This window comes from Leptodactylus fuscus, chromosome 2 (assembly GCF_031893055.1).
Source record: "Leptodactylus fuscus isolate aLepFus1 chromosome 2, aLepFus1.hap2, whole genome shotgun sequence".
Taxonomy (NCBI): domain Eukaryota; kingdom Metazoa; phylum Chordata; class Amphibia; order Anura; family Leptodactylidae; genus Leptodactylus; species Leptodactylus fuscus.
The window spans coordinates 42,158,733-42,184,513 of NC_134266.1; the positions used below are offsets into that span (position 1 = coordinate 42,158,733).

The 25,781-nt window shown below is 41.6% G+C and overlaps 1 protein-coding gene across 1 annotated transcript in view; it reads left to right on the forward strand.

Moving 5' to 3' along the window:
- The first annotated feature begins 689 nt into the window (after positions 1 to 689).
- Positions 690 to 25,781, forward strand: part of PUDP (pseudouridine 5'-phosphatase) — a 209,793-nt gene continuing 184,701 nt past the window's right edge. Inside the window, exon 1 of the mRNA XM_075263657.1 lies at positions 690 to 795. Within this exon, the coding sequence (XP_075119758.1) occupies positions 726 to 795 (70 nt within the window). The 5' untranslated portion in view covers positions 690 to 725. The remainder of the gene's footprint in view (positions 796 to 25,781) is intronic.

Here is a 25,781-nt window from a genome sequence, read left to right on the forward strand (position 1 = left end):
CAGTATGTGCACAAGGAAAGTAGCATTGGTGATGGTTACGTGATATAGAACTGCAATCTATAGAGTGCAATAAGTGCCTCAGACACCTGGTCTATATGTCACAAATAGCAAAAAAAAGTCACATGTAATTTCGAGTACGATTGAATCAAGTACTAACACACACACACACACATATATATATATATATATATATATATATATATATATATATATATATATATATATATATATATATATATATCCATCCCGCCATGATGTGTAGGTTACTGTATCTGTGTACAAAGAAGATGACAGATTCAGCTCTGCTGCTTGTGTATGAGCGCTGCTGTAAGAAGATAAACCTATACGCTATTGGTTTAGCGGCGGTCCTTTACGTATTGTGAAGGATTTTTGCTATTTTCTTTAGGCCTGCCATTTATTTCCTTGGCGCTTTCTATCCCTACGTCTTTAATTAAGTCGCTTTTGCTGTAATATTCCCCAGCAGCGAAATGATTAAATTAACTTGGGATTTCCTCGACTCTGCGATCATTTATATTCCCAAGAAAAGAGAGGAAGAAGCAAGTGGCGGGTGATTTATAAGGCGGCCAGCAGAATTACAAATCTGCCTGTGATCCCACGGTTAGATTGTGGTTGTCCTTGAGGTGTGTCTCAGGCTGCCCATTCATTTCCTCCATTGCTCTAGCTCAGCTCGGTGTGTGAGGTGAACTCTCCCCTGAAGTGACAATATGGCGCTGTCATCCAGCACACTGCAGCCTGTCTCCCACATCATCTTTGACATGGACGGCCTTCTGCTCGGTGTGTACAATGCCTTCTTATTACTAAGCTGGTGTGCGCTCTGGGAGGGAGAGAGTTAACAGCCGGTCCGGTCTCTATTAACCCTTTCCAGTTCGCAGGCCGCACTGTCTATGGCATGTGTGCACTGCAGCAGAGTAGTGAGATCTCTGCAGTGGGCGGGAACAATCCTGTCACACGTCACTACTGCTAGTATATAGTACAAGCCCTCCTGACGTGACATATATCCCTCTTATACAGGGGGTAAAGCCCGTATATGTGGCACAGAAGTCGTGCAGGTACTGCACAGCACACAGGTCTGTACTGCAGCTGAGGGAAGTGCGTCCTCCATTACCGTAATATCTGTTGTACGTGGGAAGTAAAATTACCACATTCATCCTAATTAAGTGGCACTGCAGCTGTGTGTAGCTCCAGGGCTGAGTATATGTATATCTGTGTATAGGGCCGCGTCACACTTGTGTATGAAAATACAGATACAATAATGTGATTATTTTATGTGGTTATTATCTACTTTTGTTTCAGTATTTTATTGCTTTTTATGAGATATTCACTTTTCTTTGTTTTCATTGTTTTTGTCATCTTTGTAATATGTGATTATTCTCCACAAAATATTTATTGTATGAAACAACAGGAAAGCAAACTCATGTCCCCCCCCCCCCCCCACACACACACATATACATACACACACGTATACATACACACACGTATATATATACACACACACATATACATACACACGTATACATACACACACGTATATATATACACACACACATATATACACATATACATACACACACGTATACATACACACACGTATACATACACACACGTATACATACACACACGTATATATATACACACACACATATATATACACACACATATATATACACGCACACACATATACATACACACACACATATACACACACACACACACATATATATATACACACACACACACACATATACACACACACACACATATATACACACACACACACACACACATATATATACATACACACATTCATACACACACACACATAAAGCAAGAACATATCTTAATCCTTTTTCCACTATAGGACGGTATATGACAGCGAAGCGGGGACTCCTAGTACGATGATCACTATAATACCAGGAGTCCGTCTTCCAGCAAAGTGTACAGGGCGGTAAATCTGTCCCACATCCAAAACTTAGTGTGATACCAGCCTAAGGCTCAAGGCTGGAGCTCTACACAGATGCATCTTTATATATGAGGTGCTCTATCAACATTGTATAAGATGGCAAACATTATGCCAAAGTATTAAAGGGATTCAATCATTAAAAAGCAATTTTTTTTTTTGTCCCTAACACGTAGGAAGAGCCTTAAGAAAGGCTATTCTTCTCCTACCTTTAGATGTCTTCTCCGTGCTGCTGTTCTTTAGAAATCCCGATTTTCTTTGGTATGCAAATGAGTTCTCTTGCAGCACTGGGGGCGTCCACAATGCTGCGAGAGAACTCTCCAGCGCCACCTCTATCTTTGCCTGGAACGGCCTCTCCTTGCATCTTCTTCCGGCGCTGACTACAAACTTCTAGGTATGCGCAGTCGGCCCTACCTTTGGGCCTCGGGCAGAGCTGACTGTGCATGCCAGCAGCAATTTTCCTGTAGTAAACTAGTGTAAGCGGCCATTTTCCTGTGGCTGCTTACACAGCAAGCTGGGGTAAGCAGCCACAAGAAAATGTCCACGAGCATGCGCAGTCAGCTCTGCCCGAGGCCCGACGGCAGAGCCGACTGCGCACGCCGGAAGAAGACGCAAGGAGAGGCCGTTCCAGGCAAAGGTAGAGGCGGCGTTGGAGAGTTCTCTCACAGCATTGGGGACACCCCTAGTGCTGTTTGAGCGCTGGGGCCCGCCCCCAGTGCTGCGAGAGAACTCATTTGCATACAGAAGAAAACTGGGGATTTCTACCGAACGGCGGCACAGAGAAGACATCTAAAGGTAGAAGAAGAATTGCCCTTCTTAAGGCTAGTCCTATGTGTTAGGGACAAAAAATAGCATTTTAATGAATCCCTTTAATTGAATAACACCAGGCTACCATAAGGGTGCGACTAGGCCGTGAACGTTCACACGATTTTGCTTGCAGACTGTGCAGTCTTTTGATATGACACATAGGTGTGGATTATTTGCTATGTGCATTTAGCCAAGTTTGTCCTCAGCCTTGTAGCCATACATCATACATCAGTTTTTAGCCTAATATGCAGTTCTGAAGTGTCGTAACAAATATTCTGCTATTTTAGATGCACAATTTGTGGCTTTTCTTGCTCACCAGTTTTAGAAAAGTAAATGCGATCTTCGAAAGAGATGTCGTTTCGGGCAGATTTGGGGCGGTGACTTGCAGAGATGACTGCGCCAGCCTTTCCCTGGGCTTATGAGATACAGTCTATATAAATCATGCGGCTTGTTGCTACAGATCTTGCCAAGTGCCATGTGCATATTCACTATAGTGACAGTAGGTACTTGACCCCTGAAGGGCCAGCGTGCGGCTGATTCTAATGCACACCCTATAGCCATGTCTGTGATATTACAGGAAATCTCTCATCGCAACGCTTCCCTCTTTTAGTGTATCATTTAGTTAGACCTTAAGAAAGTGAAGATAAATTAGCATTAAACTGGCAAGAGGACTGAAAGAAGGCGGCAATCATTTTCCTCTTGCTTGGCACATAAAGCAGCTAAGTGTGTGTTCTTCTGCTAGGAGGAATTATTTCTTCGAGAAAAAGAAGTATGTTGTGTAATGTATTGATGCTCCAGGTGGAAGACAAATGCCATAAAACACTTCTGGTTTTTTGTAGTTGTATCTAACCCAGTACACGTACAGCTCTTCTATCTATGTACCAGTATCTATAAAGTATCTTTACAGAGATGGATGCTTTACTGTATATACAGCACAACCTTCTTAACCCCTTGTAAGTCCAATGATCACTTCCGTAATACTGTGTATAAATCTGCTTTTTAGGTCTTTTTAGTCACTAACTTTTCACACACCTCATTTCATTCATAATAATAATAATACATTTTATTTATATAGCGCCAACATATTCTGCAGCACTGTACTATTTGTAGGGTTCAAATACAGACAGAAAGATACATTACAAAGAAAATCATTTCACACAATGGGACTGAGGGCCCTGCACACAAGAGCTTACAATCTATGAGGTAGAGGGGGTGACACAAGAGGTAGCAGGGGCGGCATTGCTTATGCAGAGGTCAGACACTTTTGTAATAGAGATTACTGTCATTACACAAACAAAACTTTATGAGCCATCACTAGTGGTGTCCTGTAACATGTAGATGGAGCTTGGACCTATGAAGTTATCCTGAGATGACATCATATCATGTGGGGAAATGTGGGAGCGGGGACAGAGGAGGGTTAAGGGTTTATGTTAGAAATTGTGATAGGCCTGTCTGAAAAGATGTGTCTTTAGTTTGCGTTTGAAACTGTAGAAATTGGGAGTTAATCTGATTGTCCGGGGTAGAGCATTCCAGAGAAGTGGTGCAGCTCGGGAGAAGTCTTGTATACGAGCATGGGAGGTTCTGATAATAGAGGATGTAAGTGTTAGATCATTGAGTGAGCGGAGAGCACGGGTTGGGCGGTAGACAGAGATGAGGGAGGAAATGTAGGGAGATGCGGCATTATGGAGAGCCTTGTGGATGAGGGTGATAACTTTATATTTTATTCTATAATAAATAGGCAGCCAATGTAGTGACTGGCACAGACCAGAGGCCTCACTGTAGCGTCTAGCCTGATAGATGAGCCTGGCCGCTGCATTCAGAATAGATTGTAGAGGAGAGAGTTTAGTGAGGGGAAGACCGATTAGTAAGGAGTTACAGTAGTCAAGGCGAGAATTCATTCTGGACCATAATGTAATTTACTTTAATTAAAATGTGTGGCTGCTGTCTGCCTGAAAAACTTCTTTAGGTTAAGGCCCTACGTAGCGGGCCGAGGCAAAAAAAACATTGTGGAAGAAAACGCGGCAGCGACGCATCGCTGTTTATCTCACGGAAAGTCGGCCGAGGATTTCTCTGCGGATTTTCTACTTCCATTATACCTATAGGGAATCTACTGGCGTTTCCATAGTTATAATTGATATGCTGCGATTTCCAAAAACGCAACAGTTTTGGAAACTACAGTGTGTTCGCTGCACATATTTTTCTACAAGGTGTGGATGGGATTTGCTAGAATCCCATCCACCTTGCAGTACCTGTAAAGCGCCGCATTGGGGCCCCCTATCTTAAAATTCCTGCCACTAAGTGTCTCCCTTCTAGCTAATTTGCGGTTGATTCCTTTACCAGTTCCTTCCCTTGATATGAAATAGTGGCAAGACGGAGAGACAGAGAGAGGACGGAGGAGCTGCTTTGCCCTCCTCACACAGTGAATGTAGAGTAGGTGGGAGGGGCTGATTCTCCTCACAGACCCCACGTGTCTGCAAACTGCTCTGTGCAAAGGACTCGATTCTGCAAATCTCACAGCTTACAATGTAAGAAAAGTCTTCTCTGCACTTGTATCTACCGTATTTTTCGGACTATAAGATTTCGGAGGAAAATGAGGGTGCGTCTTATAGTCCGAATGTGGGGGGAGGAGCGGATTTGCAGCATGGCCGCGCTACTGCCACCGCTGGTTTTCTGCAGCGGCAGGAGCGTGACAATCTGCAGGCCCCGGCAGCTAAGACAGTCCCCGGCATCTGCCGGTCTATTACAGCAGATGCCGGGGAGTGTCTTAGCTGCCGGGGCCTGCAGATTGCCACGCTCCTGCCACTGAAGAAAACCAGCGGTGGCATGCTGTAAATCCGCTCCTCCTCTGCAGGTCCCGGCAGTTAGTTAGCCCCGGGGCCGGTCCCCACCGGCCCCATACCTTTAGTGATACAGGCCGGCTCCTGCACGGCGAGGCCGCAGGAGCCGACCTGTTCCGATGACAGCTGGGAGCCTAATGAAGGCTCCCAGGCCTGTCATAGATATATATTACTATCGCGGCTGGTCTATGACACTCCGCGATAGTAATGTATAGAATCTCCCATAGACGGCAATACACTTGTATTGCCGTCTATGGGACTTGCAATCAAATGATAGGCGGGGGATAATAAAATAGTAAAAAAAAAAAAAAAAAAATTCCTGGATTACGATCACGATTAATTAAATGTTTTACATTGATTACAGTCCATGAACAATTATTTTAGGCCACTCCCCTTTGATAAGCCACACCCACTACATATAGGTCATACCAGACCGCTGAGTGTTGGTTTCAGTTATTCACACACCAGTGACACTTAAAAAAAAAATATAATAAAAAATAAATAAAAGTTCACCTCCTTTCCCTAGAATACATATAAAGGTATAACATTACTGTGAAACATACACATTAGGTATCCCTGTGTCTGAAAATGCCCGGTCTACTAATAGTTTTATGTACAGTGAACGTCAAAATCAAAAGTGCTAAACTGCCGGGTTTTTCTCTCTCTTTTGCCTCTGAATTAAATACAAGGTGATCTAAGCAATAAACATTTCCCAAAATGGTATAACTAAAAAGTACACCTGGCCCCACAAAAAAAACGCCCTATACATCCCCGTACAGCTGCAGGGTCACCTGTCAATGTGGCCTTGCAGCTGTTCCAAAACTACAACTCTCATACATTAAATATTTTACCATTTTTTGCCTGAATTTTTTTTTTTCCCTATTTTTCTCCTCTAAAACCTGGGTGCGTCTTATGCTTGTGTGAGTACAGATTATTCACAGACAGCAAGCAGCTTTCCTGACCGTGCTCATAGATTAGTTTTTTTTCTTGCTGTTTAGTTGCATGTATTTGCCTTGTATTTGCAGTTAAGTGTTCCTGTATCTCTATATTATGGTCACTTGGGCTTTTCTTAGTTTTTTGTTTGCTGTTGTACAGTTACTCCTGGAAGTATGGCAGAACATTATCAGTAATAGATAAAGAAGGGGGCAGGCCGCTCCTTATTGCACAAACCCTGCCTGAGAGATAAATGCAAAATGTATTTTAGCCACATGTGTTTTTTAGAAGCCGAAAAACTGAAAGCATACCACATATGAAAACTTATACAAGCTTTTGAACGATTATCCAGCAAGACCCTGCACATATTTCAACCTTTTATAAAAACTCTGGTACCCTTTAAAACATAAACTTGTACAGTAATTGCTCTAGTGACCACTAAAGGGATCTTGAGAATTAGCTCACAGATCAGTTATTTATGCTAGGTTCACACTAGGGCCCGGACTCCGTTTTCAGGTTTCCGTCTTCTGCATGCAGAAGACGGAAACCTGTCATGCCGAGTCCGGCCATAAGCGACGGTGAGCGTTTTATGCGCTCCGGGGCGAAACCGTTTTTTTTTTAAACCGGACACCGAGTACTGCATGTCCGACTCTGTATCCGGTTTTAAAAAAACAGTTTTGCCGCGGAGAGCATAAAACGCTCACCGGCGCACACGGCCGGAGACTTTTCAAACCCATTCAAATGAATGGGATTGAAACATGCCTGCAGGTTTCCATCTCCTGCCCCTGTTTTGTGCAGGAAACAGAAACCTGCAGAACGGAGTATGGGCGCAGATGTGAATGAGCCCTTATACAGACTGAAGCAATGACATGAGTGCTGCGACCTCTTCATTGCATACCAAGTATGGCACTGTACATTATGTAGGGCTGTGTTTAGTATTTCACCTTAACCCCATTCACTTGGATGTGACTGAGCCACAAACAGGCCATGTGACAAATGAACATGAAATCAGTGACCTGTGAAGCAGAAGTGCTGCTCACTTGAATGCCACTGCCGATAGCCCTATACTTTACAATGTAACAATATCCTGTATACACTCATGCTCCCTCTAGTGGTGGCTGTAGTTAGCCAGAATGTTATCAATTCTAACAGTTATATCTTGGACATTATAAAACATAGAAACTTGTTTCTAGAGTTGTATGAAAGAGGACATTCTCCTATTTCATATAACTGCAGTTGCCGTTCTCACTGTATTATTTGCAGAGATATCACTGGTTGAGGACGCAGGCTGGATTGGGAGCACCTCTATGACTATGTCTTTCCTGCCAGTGAGATCTCTGTAAATAATACAGTGAGTCTCCTCCAGTGAAGCACATACTGTATCTACACTTTATATTGTTTATGATATCACTTTTATAAGTGAACCTCCCCTACCCTTATTTTCGCTGCACTACATACAAGCTTTTACTCTGTACCCAGTAAAGAGCAGGTACAGGTCTCAAGAGAGAAACAAGGGAAAGAATAAAGAAAGGAGCCGGTCAGTTCTTTCTTCCGGGAGCTGTTTGTTCCGACTCCCGGAAAAAGGAACGGACATGCTCATTCTTCAGGCTCAGTCATCTTGCGAATCCGCCTGAAGACACTCCCTCCTCCCAACTAGGCCCATTCATTGGGCCTAATCCGGAGCGGAGTGCGCAACTGGATGCTGGTGCACTGCACCGGCATTCAGTCGTAGCTACCCGTATTTTGGACCAGAACTAGAGGCAGCCTCCGCCTCAGGTTCCGTACCAAAAGACCCCGTGTGACCACAGCCTAACTTTCTCCAGCATTCACTCTGCTGCTTGCTGGTTTTTCCAGCTCTTGACCAAACCTTTTGTCCTAGTCACTAGTACTAGTATTTTGTAAGCTTAGAATAGTCAGCAATTATATCACATGATAAGAAGTGTTTGGTTGCAGTTGTATTTTTTTTTACTTCTGGTGATTGGGGGACCAGTTAATAAGTTGGTGCCAAGTATCTATGTGTTCACATACTTTCCAGAAACATCAAATAACACACACACAAAAATATTTTTATGACCCAAGGCTCCAACAGTAATGTTGTGTTCCTTCATAACATACTGGTATATAGAGAAATGCCCTTATCCTTTATATACCATCTTATTGTATGCTTTAATAATAATAATAATACATATTTTGGCATACAGACATACAATAAGTATTGAACATGTGACCAACCAAGTAAATATATTTCTAAAGGTGTTATTGACATGAAATTGGGTAACAACCCATCCAATCCATACCGGCAAAATAAATCAAACCATAGATGTCCATAAGCTAAGTTATGTGTAATGATGAGAAATGACAGAGGGAAAAAGGATTGAACAAACCTACTGACATTTATTTAATACTTTGTACAAACACCTTTCTTGGAGATGAAGCTTCAAGACACCTCCAGTATAAAGGAATGCATTGCTTAGATGTGATTTTTGGCCCATTCTTCACACAAACATTCTTCAAATCCTGAAGGTTCGGTGTGCCTTATCTATGAACTCTTGAGCTTTAGCTCCTTCCATAGATTCTCTATTGGATTCGGGTCAGGTTATTGGCTCGGCCATTCTAGCAGCTTTAGTTTCTTTCTCTAAAACCAGTTGAGAGTTTCCTTGGTTGTGTGTTTGGGATCATTATCTTGCTGAAATGTCCACTCTTGTTTCATCTTCATCATCCTGGTAGTTGGCAGCAGATTTTTATGAAGAAGGTCTCGGTACATTTGTACATTTGTCATCCTTCCCTCTATTATATGAAGTTTGATAGTCCCGCATGCTGAAGAACAGCCCCACACCATGATGTTCCCACCTCCAAATTTCACTGTTGGTGATTTGGGGTCATGTGCAGGGCCTTTTGGCATCCAAACATGGTGTGTATTATGGCATCCACAATTCAATGTTGGTCTCATCTGTGCAGAATGTATATACCCAGTATTTAACAGGCTTGTCTGAATATTGTTGAACAAACATTAAAAATGGTTTTTGTTCTACAATGGAGTCTTGCATGGTGAGCATACATACAGGCCATGGAGGTTGAGGGAATTCCTTATTGTTTTCTTCGAAACAATTGTACCTATTGATTCCAGGTCTCTCTGTATCTCTCCACAGGAGGCCCTTGGCTCTGGTGTCCAGTTTCTGGTGAAATCATGTTCTTTCCACTGTCAGATTATGGCCCCAACAGTGTTCACTGGAACCTTCAGTAGTTTAGAAACTCTTCTGTAACCAATGTCATCATATATTCTGCAACAATAAAGCTTTGAAGGTCCTGAGACAGCTCACTGGTTTATCCATCATGAGATGTTGCTTATGTGGCAGCTTAGTAATGAGACACCATTTTGTAGGCAATCAGTTAAACCCGATAATACACAGTCCAGTCACATTAATGTGACCACCTGTCAAAATCCAGAATAACCACCTTTGGCAGAGCGGACCGCTGCGAGACGTGCAAGAAGAGAGGGGATGTTGTGATGATGTCACTGGGATGTTGAGCCATGCCGACTCCAGTGCCGTGGCCAGCTGTGCTAGGTTATGCGGTTGAGCATCCATGGCGCGAACAACCCGATAGAGGGGGTCCCACAGATTCTTGATTGGGTTCAAGGCCGGGAAATTTGCTGCTTAAGGGAGTACGGTAAACTAATCCTGGTGCTCCTCAAACCACGCACGTACACTGCGAGCTTTATGACACGTCGCATTGTCCTGCTGGTAGATGCCATCATCCTGAGGAAAAACAATTCGCATGTAGGGGTGAACATGGTCCACAAGGATAGATGCATACTTGTGTTGCTCCATCGTGTCTTCCACAATGATGAGTGCACCCAGATGGCTGATGACACGTGCCTTCTGCGATTGGTTATTTAACGTTGTCGTCAAAAGTAGGCGGTGGCCACATTAATATGACTGGACTGTGTATTATCTTCACTATGATTCTTCTTATTCACTATTTTTCTAATTCCTGATAGATTTCAACTGGTGTCAGGTCTTTACATGGTTTTTTGCAACTGACTTTCTTCATGTGTTTAATACTTTTTCCCCTTTGTCATTTCTCATTTGTACACATAGCTTAGTTTATGGACATCTATGGTGTGATATCTTTGACTCTGACGACTGGATAGGTTGTTACCAACATCCGATGAGAATTTCATATCAGTAGCGACTTTACTTCCAATTTACATTTTATTTACAATTTACTTAGTAAATTGGTCACGTGTTTAAATCTCATTTCATCCATTGTATTTGTTATGTACCAGGATATTATGCAGGGAAACATAAGTCTGAAGCATTGGGTTAAAAAAAAATATGAATAGCTGATAGCATTTAGAATAGCTGGAGCTGTGGCTTTGTCATTATGCTATTATCTGCCATGCAAGCGGCCGTGGGTTCAAATCCCAATATATATCTAAATCAGATTTACATAGAAGGAGACTTTAGAATGATCTCTTGCACTGAGCTGACATCACTTCATTGAATACAAATAACTGGGCAGCTGGGTAAAAGAGTATGCTGCCAGGGTATTGCAGCCTTGCAGCGCTGGAGTCCTGGGTTCAAATCCTGCCAAGGGCAAAACATCTGCAAGGAGTTTGTATGTTCTCCAGTGTCTGCGCGCCTTTCCTCCCATACTCCAAAGACATACTGATAGGAAAAATGTACATTGTGAGCTCTATGTGGGGCTCACAATCTACAAAAATAAAATAAATGAAGGTGTTGGACAACTTTGCTTTTATATTGATACATATCCACAATACTTTTGTGCTGATAAGTTTACATGCCCCTGGCAGGCTTTGTAAGATTTGTGCTAGTTTTTTTTTTTTAAGAAAACAAAATAATCAGACAAAACACATCTGTTATTTTTAATGTGTTTGAGATTAAAGTATCTTGCATCCAAGAACCGCACAAACCTTCAACAACCCACGGCAATAAAGGAAATAGTAATATGCTCCTGCTCAAAAGTTTACGCACTCTTTGTTCTCTAATTCTCTGTATTGCTTCTTTTTATATCATTGACGTCTGACAATATTTTGTGACTGTTGTGAATGAAGCCATTTATTTTCTCATGTGGCAAAGCTACCCACGGGCAAAAAGTCACACATTTAAATTCCTTAGTAGAGGTATCTAGCACAATCCCCATGTTTACGTTTTCCCCAAAATGGGTAGAACCCTGGTATGAAGAGTTGGCATTATCCTCCATCTTAAAGGGATTCAATCATTAAAAGGCAATGTTTTGTCCTTAATACGTAGGAATAGCCTGAAGGCTAAGACCCCACGGGCCGTATCCGCAGCACTAAAGCGCTGTGGGAAGAACCGCTGCGTGATCGCATTGCGGTTCTTTCCGCAGCGGTTTTAAGAGAAAGTTCAGAGTTTTCCTCTGCGGACTTTCTCTTAACATTATATCTATGGGAAAGCCATTGGCGTTACCGTAGATATAATCGACATGCTGCAATTTGCAAAGCCGCAACGGCTTTGCAAATCACAGCGTGCCTGCGCTGTGATCTTTTCGGCAAAGTGGGGATGGGATTCGCATGAATACCATTCACTTTGCCTGCACTGTACAATGCCGCGATTTTTCCCGCAGCGTCTCCGCTGTGGGCAAATCAGGGCGTTTACGTCCCGTGGGGCCCCAGTCTAAGAAAGGCTATTCTTCTCTGCTAGATGTCTTCTCCGCGCCACCCTTTGGTAGAAATCCCAGTTTTCTTCTGTATACAAATGAGTTCTCTCACAACACTGGGGGCAGTCCCCAGCGCTCAAACAGCATCAGGGGCGTCCCCAATGCTGCGAGAGAACTCTCTAGTGCCGCTGTCAGTTTTGTTCCTATGAGATACTGTTGGGTCAGTTACTGTGTTACATTGCCCATACTGCTCTATGCATGCTATTGTAACTTATGGACTACTATATGTTATGTATAATGTTATGATTAATGCCCAAAATATAATTAGTTTAATGTTAAAGATCGGCATGACTCAACCAGTTTGTAGCAAGTTGAATAAGCCACAAATTTTACAAAAATGTTGGGTTCTGCTGAATATGAACTTTTTGGGGAACCTCACCCTTGAGCCATTATTATACTCTAGAATCTCTTTTAGACCCCAGGGTATAATAAATGGAGGGTAGGTGCAGAAGATACACACTGATACCCAATGCCCTTCACCTCTTCTGGGCTCCTTCATGGCATCTATTGATCAAGAGACATGTTTGGTCCTCTTCTGCTCCCGGCCATCTATATTCTCTTCTTTCACTCTCTGCAAAGCACTAAGTGCTAGAACATTTTCTTGACCATTGCTTCTGTTAGTTCTGGATGTAAATCCAGAGATAACTGTGCAGAAAATCAGGAAGTGGGGGGGAGAGGAGACAGGAGGGCAACTGAGATGAAATGCCCACAGGACCTGCCGAACCACATTTTGGATTTCTGAGTTTTCCCTACGCTGTGCTGAAGAGGTCTAACCAGATCAAAACAGCGCTGTCCACAGCTGGGATTCTGTTCCTTTTGGAATAGATTTGGTTTGGCATATCCTTGCAGCATAGCAATAGACTTGTTGAAAAAGTCATGCATGATGTTTAAGAGGGCTACTCCTGGAGGGCAGCAACAGAGGTACTGTTTTCCTATTTACATCTTGGAAAACAGATTTGCTTATTTTTCCCATAATCCCCCAGTGGAGTGAAAATGGCTTTGTAAGACTCTGCAGAATGTTTGTGCCCCTTCATTCTAAGGAGTCTTGGGATCTAGCCCCTACACCAAATTCACTTTATTTTCTATTATATAGGAGAACCTTCGCACAAGGCCTTACATAATACATCATTATATATATCAGAGATAATTTCAGAGATAAATTTCCATTTGTATTTTTTGAAGAACTTTATTTTTCTTCCTATTTCATAATAACATTATGAATCGAATGTATCCATTCCAGTTATTGAAGTCACAAAGTGATCAAATTGAGCTTATGTAGCAGTTTATGATACTTATTGTATGACTAAATCAAATGCCTTCAAAACCAAATCAGATTTTCTATCTCTATATTTGGATCAAAGTGTAGTACGATCTGCCTAAATTCCATCAAGGTTGCTCTGAGAATGTTTGCTGGCAGCCTTCCCTATGTAGGGCATTTACAATAACCGAATAACTTCTCCTTCCAAATCAAGTTGTTGGAATGCACTGATCCACAGAAAAAAGCCCTGGGCTTTCTTCCATTCTACCCTTAGCTAAAAATTTCTGCTGTTTTCTGCCAGATTCCAACGCATCTATCACAACTGACAAATTCTAAGATATTCTTTTCATTTCAGACATCCAGAGGAAATAAATAGGAAGTTGAGTGAAGAATCATTCAGACATGTTTACTTTAGATTGTATGATAATATGGAAACTGAACAAAACATAGAAAGAAAATTGAAATTATTGGTTCTAAATATTTCTAATTACTACATAAAATATAAGCGGTTGTCAAGGCTAAACAATATTTCTATTCAGGCTGGAGGAGGTGAAAAAAAAGCAAAAAAAACCCAAAAACATACCTGTCACCGATTCTCTGGTGTCCTGGGTGGAGGTCTAGTCCAGTCAACTGCCTTCTTGTTGATGAATTTTTCATCAGCTGTTACGTCCCGATTCTCTTCAATCACATGACTCCTGTGGCCAATCAACGGCCTGAAAAAGGGAATCAGGGATGGCACAGATAGTGACATCTCCTGTTCTCTTCTTGATGCCACCGATTGGCCTCATCTGTCACGTGCGATAGGTACTTCCTTTGGAAGACAACAACGGAGCTGAAGGATCGGACCATGCGCAATGGCGCCGGAGCATCGGGTGAGTATGGCTTAATTAACAGATACAATTTTAGACTGGACAACCCCTTTAATTTCCAATCAGTAGTTAGTAGGATTGTGCAGTGAATAAAATATGTTTAACTATAAAAAAAAATAAAAAAATAAAAAAATAAAGTTAGATAACTCACTAAAATACTTCAGTTGTCCATGTCTCCCAATCGGAAGGTAGCTGCTCTGTCTTGCTCCTAGAGGGTCCGCTTCCATCATTTACTCAGCATGTTAGTAAGTTGCCTAATTAACTATTTCAGTACATTTAAACATTTGACTTTGCCTTTGTCTCAGACAAGTTGAACATGTGGAAAAAAAAAAATCAGTACAATTTCAGACAGATTCCACGAAGGTCACAGTCACAAGTGATTTGCATTGCGGTTTATAAAGGTAGTTGTCTGTGACTTCTAACATACAGTACGACTGAAAGTCTAACCGGTTGACTTTCCTTGCAACACAATCAAATAGACAACCATTAAATGCAGTGTTGCAGAAACATGTCACCAGGTAGGCCTAGCCTAATAATGCTATCCCGCTGTCTGTGTCTTGTGCAGAAGCTCAGTCTGTTCCAACAAAAATGTTGCAAATCCTGGTGAAAGCAGGTCGCTAGTAAATGTAAATGGCTGGTAGTAAGCCACCTGTACAGTTAGTACTTATTGTCTAGTTAGTGCTCAGACGAGCAGGAGTTTTGCCTGAAGTTAAGGCTGTATTTTATTTTGCTCGTTTTGTACCTGAAATGAAGGTTTATTTATTTTGCAGTTTTTTTTCTAAATAAACCTGCTTGCTACTAATTTTGTGTACCTGTCTCTGTCTGGTTGGGTCCGCACCGTTGCTGCCAAGCTACCTTCCCCACACTTTATAGACATCTGCTATTATTAATATTGTTAATTAGAATATATGCAAGAAGGAAGACAAGAGGACAGCATTTTAGTTTCCATCTGAAGTGTATATTTTACTTGTCTTTTCTGAACAGCTTTGGATCAGTGCAGAGATATATACAGTATGATGTGTTCTTTTTATTAGCACTATAAAGTTTTATGTTGCTGGTTCCCTGTTTAAAATGCACCTAAACCTTCTGTCATGAACTGAACTGTGTCTCCCGTACAGCCGAGTACACTTTGAAACTCTGAGCAAAAACAACCAAAGCTGTAAACTAGTTTTAGCAGAGAAAAGAAATATGTTCTGCAAAGAGTAGTTACAGTATGGAAAATACTCTTATTGGTAAAGAAACGCAAATCAACTATAGAATCTGTATTTAGCAAAATTGTATCTATCACGGAGCCTGTAAGACTTTTTAATGTTTCCTGATTTTTAGTTCTCCTGCTGTTGGTTAAGCAGCATCCAAGGTATTTTTATGGCAGGAGCGTGCCTACTAGGTGTGCAAAAGGCCCACTTGTACCCTAAAATAATATTAGCGGTCCCTCTGTGCTGTTAGATTGTAAGTAAGAATTAAGTTCCTTACTATTTATGGATTTTATGGAGAGCCATGAATGGCCTATAACTATTAATCGACTCATCAGTTAGGAGTTAACACTTATTAATTTGGACATACAGGACTATTAAGGGTGGGAGGGTCTTAATGTAAACTGTGTTGTAGAATAGCCTCAGAATGGTGGTGGCTAATGTGGGTGTCAATCCCTTAAATCCTTAGATGCCATGTACTGTCATGACTGCTCTAGCTAAAGGTTTGAAAGGGTCATTGCCCCTTCCATTGATAACCCCACAGTGTGATCAAGGAATGCTGATGATTTGTTAGGCCCGGGTCACACGGGGAGTGGATTGGTGGATTTTTGTCCTGAGAGTGACACGGGAAGCTGCATCACAATAGGGCCAAAATGCGCCTGCCATGACTGTCGCAGCTTCCAACAGTCGCAGCTTCCCCCTCCGGAGTAGGCTCAAATGAATGGGCCCAGTCCAGAGGGTGCTGCCACGAGGCTGACGCCAGGGCTGAATCAGCTGTGTAATCTGCTTGAAGAAGGGGCAGCTCACTTTGCCGCAACATACCACTCACGGAAAAAAGTAAGCTGGCGGTCTAGATGGACCTCCATTGTGAGGGGGCGGATTATGACGTGGATTCAGCGCCATAATCTGCCCCCTCTTTCCCCATGTGAACGAGCCCTTATGGTGGCAGGGGGCCTACTGAAGGATTATGGAGGACACCATCTTGACTCAGCTTTTCTTGTGCTCTTTTAAAGTGGTTGTGCTGAACTTCGAAAACAAGACCGCTTTATTTGTCTCACATAGCGCCATCATGTCTGTTGGTCACAACGCCATGCTACATGTCATGGAGAAGAAAAAAGCAGCCATGTTTTTGAGCCCTGCACAACCCCTTGCTTTACTCATTGAGGTCTTCTGCTTACACATACTTCTCAACTTTCAAAGGACACAAAGATGGAAAAGCTGTGCCTCTAACTCCGCACATGTACCCTTTGACCCCACCAATTCCTAATGATTTGTTGTGTTCCCAAATAAATAATACGTGATGATGATGATACCGCCTTAGTTCCTACATGACATTATAAGGTTCCGTAAGTGGTCCCACACCGTAAAATGTCCTCTTCACGTAATATAATGTTCGTTAAGTAGCTCCAAACTATATAGCCCCGATGTACAGCATAATGCCCCCTAAGTGGTCCCACACAACGTATTGTCTCCAAATGCCCCCACCAGTTGGCAGCATAGCTAGCAAGTAAAGCGTTCCTTAGATCAATTGGTGGTACATTCCCCTCAATTAATAATAGCAGGTGACAGAAGTATGATGGGAATGGGCTCACTGTAAGGGTAAGTTCAGATGGGGTTTTTTGGACTGGAACCTGAGGTGGAGGCCGCCTGAGGTTCCGGTCCAAAAAAACAAGTTGCTGCGACTGAAAGCCGGTGCACTGCATCGGAATCCAGCCGCACACTCCGCTCCGGATTAGGCCCAATGAATGGGCCTAGTTGGGAGGAGGGAGTGTCTTCAGGCCGAATCGCGAGGCGAAACGGCCTGAAGAATGAACACCTCGCTTCTTTTTCTGGTAAAAAAACATGAGCGGCTCCCATTGATTTCAATGGGAGCCATCTTTTTGGTCAGGATTTTGAGGCGGATATGGCCTCAAAATCCTGACCAAAAATCTCCGTGTGAACTTACCCTAAGTAGGGAAATAACTGATACTATACGGAGGAACTACGGATTCACCGAAGTCATGGTTTGAGTCAAGGAGATCTGTGCTGTCACAATGTAAGCTATTACAGTATTTATTGCTTTACTTATTAGTTTATTTTTATTATTTTAACTTTCTTTGTAGGAGACTAGAAGTAATTCTTTACATGCCAAAAAAAAAGTCTTAAGAATTAGAGATCAGACATTGACATTAGGCTTTCTTTACATTTGTATATAGCGTATATCGTGCAGCACTTATCAGGGCAATGCAGGTTTGGTGCATGAAAAGGAAATTCATTGAACTTCTAGCTCAAAGCATTATTACTTTGCCCCGGTTTCATTTCATATTGTTTTTGTTCGTATTCCCTCTTGCTTATCTTAGACACCTAAGTGACCTTGTTTGTCGTCATTCTATTTTCTATTTCCTTATGATACTTATTTGCCCTATTCTTGCTATTCTGCTAAGTGACTGTTGATAGCAAAAAATATTCCCCCAAGGAAACAAGAATATGTTTCTTTCTTCTCTGTGTTTGTAAATCCCTCCTGGATGTGATCAATCCATGGTCTCGTGTCTTGGATGTTACTACATAACCTACAGAACAGTCTATGTATAATAAAAGGCATAAAAGGCTTGTTTGCTTGTTCTTATAGGTCTTTGTTTTTCTTTTTGTTTAGAGGAGCAGATACAATAAGTTAAATTCTACCAAATTTTCATGGGATTGCTCAAGACCGAAATGAATGACTTATCCTTACTGTAGGTCACCAAATTAAAATGGTGGGGCTCTGACACTTGATTCCCTCATTGATAAACTGTTGCCTTCACAATGTAAAAAGCCAGAAGCAATGACTGAACTGTATTCTCCAATGCCCGAATTCTGTTTCAACTCACCTACCATTCATTTGAATACGAGGTGAGGTGGAATAGCACATGCTGCAGGAAGCAAGCGGCAGGAATGGGCGATGCTGGAACCCCGCTCCTCTGCCACTTTCCCCTGCTAAAACACCCCACATTTGGACTATAAGACACCCCACCGTTTTCCTCCCAAATTTGGGAAGGGGGGGAAAAATTGTGTGTTATAGTCTGAAAAATACAGTATATGAGTGTATATATTTTTTTAAAATTGAGACTTATACAAAGTTAGGGCTCGTTGACATCTGCGCCCAGGACTCCGTTCTGCAGGTTTCCGTTTCCTGCACAAAACAGGGGCAGGAGACGGAAACCTGCCGGCATGTTTCAATCCCATTCATTTGAAATAAAAACGGTTTCGCCACGTAGAGCTCAAAGTGCTCACGGCCGGACTCGGCATGACAGGTTTCCGTCTTCTGCCGGCAGAAGACAGAAACCTAATATGGAGTGCCGAACGCTGGTGCAAACCCAGCGTTAGAAAGTTACAAAAGAATTGAGACTGATACAAAGTTTGCTTAGTTTTTAGTTCTTTTGGTTACTTGTTTCTATGGTTACTGAAGTACAATTATAATAATTTCATAAGTTTTTGAAATTTCAATGACAAATTCATTAAGTTTATGCAAGGAGTCAATATTTACTTTGTTGACCCTTCTTTTTAAAAGGGTTGTCCCATGAAAAGCATCCTATCTATACTGCTAGTTTATGTGGATTTAAGACTTTTCCTAAATACACTGCTTTATCAAAACTGCTTTGTTTGGCCACTTAAATTTAATTTATTCACTTCATTGTTGACACTGAATTCTATGGCCACTGGGCTTATCTACTAATTTCCCAAGTGATGTAGCTGCCTGCTCTCAGGGAGGAGGGAGGGGCTGACAAGCAACGGAGCTCCTTAGATAGGGTAAGGGGGAGGTGAGAGCTCCAGGATTACTGTGCTGTCTATCTTCAGCTTTTCCACTTATCAGCCAATTTAATTGAATTTGACTGATAAGGGCTGAGATAAGGAGTCCGTTACCTCTATATGTAATGCAAACTGACTCAAATCCAGCTCTGCTACATCAGTTTCCACATCAGCTTTATACTGTGGTAATGCGTTTACAACCAATCCCTCATTACTGACTGCAAACATAGCAGATAGCAGAGCAAGTGAAACCTCGCCCACCAATGTGCCGAGAAATCCAGGAAGTGAATAGAACACAGAGCCTTCAGGCTGCAGAACAAGAGTTATGGGAATACCCCTTTAAGGTCTCAGTATTAGCTTCTGTGCCAGACTGTGGCTTTACTGATGACAACTAGAGATGAGCGAGTACTATTAGAAACTACCATTTCGAATAGCATGCACCCATAGGAATGAATGGACGCAGCCGGCACGCAGGGGGTTAGTGGTCGGCCGCTGGCAAAGTCTGCGCGCTGGCTGCTTCCATTCATTCCTATGGGTGCGTGCTATTCGAAACGGCTATTTCGAATAGTACTCGCTCATCTCTAATGACAACCTTTTCAGTGCTAGGAAATGATCATAGCTTCAGTTTTCTTTTTGTGTTTGTTTTATTTTTTGTTTATCCTCCTCCTTTTTGAGGACTGACCATAATTTCTCAATGGTATTGAGATTTGGGGAAATTCTTGACCATGGACCCAAAATTTCAATGTTTTGTTCACTTAGCCTGTTAGTTATCACATGTACTGTGACATGGTGCTCCATCATGCTGGAAACAGCCTTGTTCATCACCAGATTTCTTAGGGATGATTTGATGAAGTTGCTCTTGGCAATGTTCTTAGAAAAGACTATCTTCTATATTATTACATTATGTGGTGCATAACCAAAACTCTTATATTACCAAAATACTAATTGCTGTTACTGTCAAAGCCAAAACTGGCTACAAAAGGAATAGTAAACAACAATGGAGCATATAGCCCCTCTGCCCCACGTATTGCGCCCCTTTAAAAAAACTTGATATAACATGCCTTGAAGTAAATCAACAGGCTTTTATTTGTGTACACGAAGGTGTATTACATCCAGTTTTTTTTAAAGGAGCGCAATACGTAGTGCAGAGGGGCTATACGCTCCATTGTTGTTTATTGTCTGGCACAGTCAGTCTACGCGACGACCAGTTGCCCCTATCGTTTGCAGCCCTACCCAAAAAGGGATTCCCCCAATATACAATCTGCTCAAACATCCTATTTGGATAAAGCAAGTTCTCCCCTGGTCCTCAGAGGAAGGTTTCAGGATGAACACGCAAACTCAAAGTTTTGGCAGATGGAGCGCAACTCTTCTTTTTCGTCAACCACTTACTAAAGAAATAGGAAATATATAGGAAACTCTTATACTTCTACTTTCTGCTCAATCCACTCCTGGCTTTGGCTAAAAAAAAAAAAAAAAAAAAAAAAAAAAAAAAAAAAAAAAACCAGCAAAATCTGCACCAAAAAAGCAGTCTTTTTTTTTGCAACATTGGTCAATCGCCTTAGGCTAAGTCCCCATGTGGCATCCCTAAGCAAAAAAGCGCTGCGGGAAAAAACGCGGCGGCAACGCATCACAGTTCTTCCCACAGTGCTTTAGTCAGAAAGTCTGCAGAGGTTCTCTTTGCGGACATTATGTTTCAATTATACCTATGGGGAAAAAAGTGTTTCCGTAGGTATAATTGACATCCTGCAATTTCCAAAACGGCACCGATTTTTGGAAATCTCGGCATGTCCGCAGTGTGGGCATGGGATTCGCTAGAATCCCATCCAGTTTGCTCTGACTGTAAAACTCCATAATTTGGTGCCCTGGCCTTAAACAGAAGAAACTCATAATCTATGGCACCTGCTCAGTTCCTGAGTGAGCGCTGTGTTTATCTTTCTGTATTTTTGCAGCTTTCTTTTTTCTTCTTCTCATAGTGGCACCTTAGCCTTAGAGAAATTTACCCAATAAGTTTTCCCAAAGGTCACTGTCGCAAAAACCACCTAAATTCAAGTGATTTTTGCAGTGGAAAACCTACAAGAATCACCACAGATCATCCTCTGCTTTTGGCTCCGTTCTCAGAGAGTAACACGCCGCTCATTTAGACACATATACACGTGTCAGAGCGCGGCGCTTCAAAACAGGTCTCATTGATTTCAATGGGTGCCGGCTTACGTGCGCTACACATTGAAATCAATGGAAGGCTTTGTAACCCATTGATTTCAATGTGTATTGTGCGTAAGCCGGCACCCATTGAAATCAATGGGATCTGTTTTGAAGCGCCGCGCTCTGACATGTGTTTGCATGTCTAAATGAGCGGCATGTTACTGCGTAGGAATGGAGCCTAAGCCTTTGAGGCTATTGATTGGCCGAGCGACCATGTCCTGTTTGCAGATTGATTAGAGAGAAAAATACTGATTTTTTTTTTTTTTTTTTTTTTTTAAATCTCCCTCTCTTTCCTTCCCAGGATATCTCAAGTGTATGGATTTCATCAATATCAGCCACTTGAGCTATTGATTATCAAGAGAAAACAACAGTTGTCGTTAAATATATATTTGCTATATTATTTGATACATTATCTTTCATAGTAAAAAGCATTCCTATGACACAACACGCTTGCTGGGCTCTAGAGGATTTTAATATTCAGCTTTTGACCTGTAGCTCTGGTAACACAATACAAGCTGCTTTGTATGGCCGGCTGTATCATCTTAAGAAGTAGTAGATATAAGGCATTTTGTTGGGAAAAAAAAATACCTGTGTCAAAATCTTTTCTGCTCTATTAAAAAAACAATCTTGTAAAGTTATCACATCTAATATTATGCATTAATTGGCACAGTTGTAAAGTAACATAATTCTAACGTGTGAGATGGTTTATTAAAGCGCATTTTATTTTACTTGTATATTGAGATCTCGTGCACACAGGGAAATACAAGAGACAAGGGACCTGAATTGTACGTAACATAGACTGAGTGGACATAACACTAACATGGTAGATGGCTAATACCCCACGTAGCAAAATGCAGCACTAAAAGCTGCAGAAAAAAAACACGTCAGCCTTTCCGCAGGTGTTTTTGAAAACAGTTTTACCACTGCAGAATGTGTGGATGGGATTAACCGGTTAAGGACCAGGCCCAGAAATGTGTTAAGGACCGGGCCTCTTTTTTCAAAACTGACATGTGTCACTTTAAATAGCAATAACTTTGAGACGCTTTAACTTACACAAGTGATTTTGAGATTGTTTTTTCGTAACACATTGTACTTCATGTTACTGGTAAACACTAATCAATATTTTTGTATTTATTTATAAAAAAATTGGAAATTTGATGGAAATTTGGAAAAAAATTGCAATTTTCAAAATGTGAAATTCTCTGCTTTTTAGGCAGATAGTCATACCATCCAAATTCATGAATAAATATTATCTCCCATATCTCTGCTTTATATCGGCATCATCTTTTGATTGTCTTTTAATTTATTTTGGACGTCACAAGGCTTACAAGTGTAACAGCGATTTTCCAGATTTACAAGAAAATTCCCCAAACTAATTTTTTAGGGACCACTTCAGTTCTGAAAGGAATTATAAAGGCCTATATAATAGAAACCCCCATAAATCACCCCATTTTCAAAACTACACCCCTCAAATTATTCAAAACAGCATTTGGGATGTTTGTTAACCCTTTAAGCATTTCATAAGAATAAAATTAATATGGAGGTGAAATTTAGACTTTTCATTTTTTTTCACTAATACATTCATTTAGACCTAAACTTAACACATTCACAAAGGGTTAAAGGAGAAAATGCATCTCAGATTTTGTTATGCAATTTCTCCCGTACATAGAAATACCCCACATGTGGGTGTAAACTGATTTTTGGGCACACAGCAGTGAATGGAAGGGAAGGAGCGACACTGGGTGTTTGAACAGCACATTTTGCTGGAATAATTTTCAGGCGCCATGTCTCATTTGCAGAGCCCCTAGAGTACCAAAACAATGGAAACCCCTAAAAGTGACCCCATTTTAGAATCTACACCCCTCACAGAATTCATCAAGGGGTATAGTGAGCATTTAGACCCTACAGTTGTTTCACAGATTTTACTAACATTGGAATGTGTAAATGAAAAATGACTAAAATGTCACGTTATCACCAAAGTTTTCATTTTCACAAGGGTTAAAAGCCCCCCACAATTTGTTAAACAATTTCTCCTGAACATGGCAATACCCCATATGTGGCCATAATCTGCTGTATGGGAACATGGAGGGGCTTGGAATGGAAGGAGTATTATTTGGCTTTTGGATGGCAGATTTTGCTGGAATAATTTTTAGGTGCCATGTCGCATTAGCAGAGCCCCTAGAGTACCAATACAGTGGAAACCCCCTAAAAGTGACCCCATTTTTGAAACTACGAAAGCTCTCTAAAGTTTGAATATTTTTCACCTAACCCCTGCCCCCCCCCCCCCCCGCACCCCTCCCCCTGCCAGGAAGGTACCTAAAGACCGGACGTATTTCGGCAATAGTCCGGTCTTTAGGTACCTGGACCACAGGCCGTAAATTTACGTACGGCGGTCCTTATGTGGTTAATCCAAATCCCAATCACTCTGCCAAGACTGTAAAACGCAGCATTTTTTTACCGTGGCATTTCTGCATTGGCAAAAATGCTTTGTTTTCACATTGTGGGGCTTCGGCCTAAAGTCAAAGCCCCACATTAAAAAATGCTGCATTTTACATTACCTAAAAAATGGATGGGATTCTGACTAATTCAAGCAACACATTGCTGAAAAAAATCTCAACGAAAAACAGTGCGAAAAAAAAACACATTGTATTTTTGCCGCATTTTGACACTTGATAAGTGATGAGTACCCAAAGTATGAGGCAAATGTTAACAGGTAAAACTACAGGCATCACTCCTGTCCTCACAGGTGATGCTCCCTGCTTTCGGGCGGGTTCACACCAGCGCCCGATCTCTGTTTTCAGGTTTCCATCTTCTGCCAACAGAAGACGGAAACCTGTCAGACCGTGTCCAGCCGTAAACGCCTGTCAGCGTTTTGTGCTCTCTGCGGCTAAACCGTTTCTTTTTTTTAACCGGACACAAAGTCCTGCATGGTTTGGAAACTGACTGCATGTTTCCATCTCCTGTCCAGTTTGGGCAGGAAAAGGAAACCTGCAAAACGGAGACCGGGCGCAGATGTGAACCCGCCCTTACTCACAGACTAGGCCGCCAACCTCTTGTCACGCAGTAGCTCTTTCCTGGGTTGACATGGACCAAGCAACCCAAGTATGAAGACTGCTTTTATACTGCTTACTATCACCTTGGTGTTACCTAAATGTCATGCCACAGCTAGTATAGGGTCGTACCATGGGTTATGCTCAAATCCTTCTGGGGGGCAACACCTAGACGGAACTAACATTTCAGCTACACACTTTGCCAATGGTTACAAAATATATCTGGCAAAAAGTTCCAATGAAACGCAGCCTTCTCTTGGAATATTAACCTGTCTTGAGCCTTCAGACAGCCAGCCTGACAGATTAGATACTAAACCGCATCCTACAGCTGGCAATGTGGTGCATATATGCAATTCAATAATAATTAGAAACAGATTGATGCGTAGCCATTCAGGGCCGATCATTACGGGGGTGGAGGTATGTTACATATGTACATTCCAAGCAAATAGAACATTGTTTTCATCCTGGAACTTTTCTATACATGAAAGATTCAATACGTCTTGTGTTTCGACGTGGATGTGACGTGAATGGTGATTGGCAACTGAAGGACTTTTTAAGGTCTTTAAAAGTAAAGAAGGAAGATGTTATTTTTGCCTAAAGCCAAATAATAAATACTTGGATTTTATATAATAATAGGAAAAATAATCAGGTACAAAGTTTGACTATAAACTTACCAGACCTGACCTGGAAGGTTCTGAACTGTATGTCGGTTAGGAAGCAATACTAGCAATTTATATACCCGAAACTAAAAAGTATGCTTTTTTTTTTCTGATGCTTTTACTTATTCACATCTCAAATTTGCTGAATGTCTGTATTGCATAATTAATAATACTGCAAGATTCAGAATTATTGCTTTGGCCTAGATACATACCTGCTGATACATAATGGATTAGTTCATATATTCAAATTTTATAGTCCCCATGTACTTTTTCATCCTGCTCAGATGCTTGACATAAAATTCTACATATGTATTATACATTGTATTCTATACTGACCCTACACTAAAGAATGTGAATGTGTGTTGACTGTATATAAGGACAAGTGTGTTCTCCTTGAAGAACTACATAATGTGTCCCCGGTCTCTTAAGACCTTCTTCTTCTTTCATCAGCATCTTGCATAGTACAAAGATAGAAAACGGCAGCATACTTTATCCTACTCCATATCTGGATAAGGACTTTTACCATC